At 34.4% G+C, this 1,692-nt stretch overlaps 1 protein-coding gene across 1 annotated transcript in view; it reads right to left on the bottom strand.

Moving 5' to 3' along the window:
* Nucleotides 1-1,692, bottom strand: part of LOC117174545 (CAD protein) — a 179,722-nt gene that overhangs the window by 146,240 nt on the left and 31,790 nt on the right. The window contains exon 7 of the mRNA XM_033363749.1: nt 1,069-1,648. Coding sequence (XP_033219640.1) covers nt 1,069-1,648 — 580 coding nt within the window. The remainder of the gene's footprint in view (nt 1-1,068; nt 1,649-1,692) is intronic.

Genomic DNA, 1,692 nt, shown 5'->3' with positions numbered 1-1,692 from the left:
CTGAAATCTTTGCAAAATATATAAAATCTTTGGGAAGTCATTAAAGTATTTGTAAAATCTTTGCAAAATATTTAAAATCTTTGGGAAATCATTCAAATCTTTGTAAAGTCTTTCTGAAATCTTTGGAGATCTTTGCAAAAAATTTTAAATCTCTGGGAAGTCATTAAAATATTTGTAAAATCTTTCTAAAATGTTTGCAAAATATTTAAAATTTTTGGGAAGTCATTAATATTTGTAAAATCTTTGCAAAATATTTCAAATCTTCGAGAAATCATTCAAATCTTTCTGAAATCATTGGAGATCTTTGAAAAATATTTTAAATATCTGGGAAGTCATTAAAATATTTGTAAAATCTCTTTGAAATTTTTGCAAAATATGTAAAATCTTTGGGAAATCATTAAAATCTTTATAAAATCTTTCTGAAATCTTTGGAGATTTTTGCAAAATATTTTAAATGGCTGGGAAGTCATTGAAATATTTGTAAAATCTTTCTGAAATCTTTGAAAAATATTTCTAAAATATTTTCCAAATATCAAGCAATATTTGTGAAACTACTGACATCTTTGTCCAATCTTTGGGAAATCAATTAAATTTGTGTGCAATCTTCAATATATATCCAAAACCTTGCGATTTTTTTTAAATCTTTGGGCCATCATTGAAATCTTTGTGTACTCTTGGAAAACTATCAGAAATCTTTGTGAAATATTTCTAAAATTTTTCCTAAATATTTAAAGTATTTTAAAAGTATTTGATAATATTTGTGAAATTATTGAAATCTTTGTGCACTCTTTGAAATCTATCGGAAATGTTTGTGAAATAATTAACATATTTTTGAAATCTTTAAAATCTATTCGAAATTCGCACCTTGCAAAGCTTTATTCAAACACTAAAAATTGCCATTAGTCGCAAATCCCATACCTCTCATTGTTTTTTGAAAGTTACAAATTTAGTACAGTAAGAGCATGAGGTGGGGGGGGGGGGGGCACTAATCCGTTAGGTAATTTTAGTACGGCCCCTCAAAATGGGGAATATCGGGACCAGGTCGATGAGGACTTAAATTTACTTTACCTGTTCCACATAATCGGGCGTGATGGGAAGAAAGTAGACTTTATCAGCCATTCCCTTGGAGGTCTGGACAGTTGCGATGTTCGGATTGATGAGAAGAGTTTGAATCTGCTCTTCTCGAAGAGCTTTGATGGCCTGCGAGCCAGAGTAGTCAAACTCTCCAGCCTGGCCAATACTGAGACCCCCCGATCCGAGAATGAGGACCTTTTTCGGATGAAAGCGGCCCACTGGAACCTCAGACTCACAAAGCAAACTCTTCTGCAATCTTTCTTTAACCGTTTCTTGAATCTTGCCTGGCGTTTTGCCCTTGGCTTCCAATTGCACTGTTTCGAGGAAGACATCAAAGAGACATTCCAGATCTTGAGGACCGGCGGTGTGTTCGGGATGAAACTGAACGGAAAAGTAGGGCAACTTGCTGTGAATTATGCCCTCATTGCTCTTATCATTCGTGTTTGTGAATAGAGGCTCCCAATCTGCTGGCAACTGATCTGCGTCTATTGCAAATCCGTGGTTTTGCGATGTCATGAAGCAACGGTCCGTTCCATGGTGGGTCACTGGCTGGTTGTGGCCACGATTTCCGTATCTGAAAAGCGTGATAATAATTTGTCAATATATATCATTTAAAAA

Source organism: Belonocnema kinseyi, chromosome 6 (assembly GCF_010883055.1).
Source record: "Belonocnema kinseyi isolate 2016_QV_RU_SX_M_011 chromosome 6, B_treatae_v1, whole genome shotgun sequence".
NCBI classification, from domain to species: Eukaryota; Metazoa; Arthropoda; class Insecta; order Hymenoptera; family Cynipidae; genus Belonocnema; species Belonocnema kinseyi.
The sequence above is the reverse complement of the archived record's forward strand: the minus strand, read 5'-3'. Positions and strand labels throughout refer to the sequence as shown.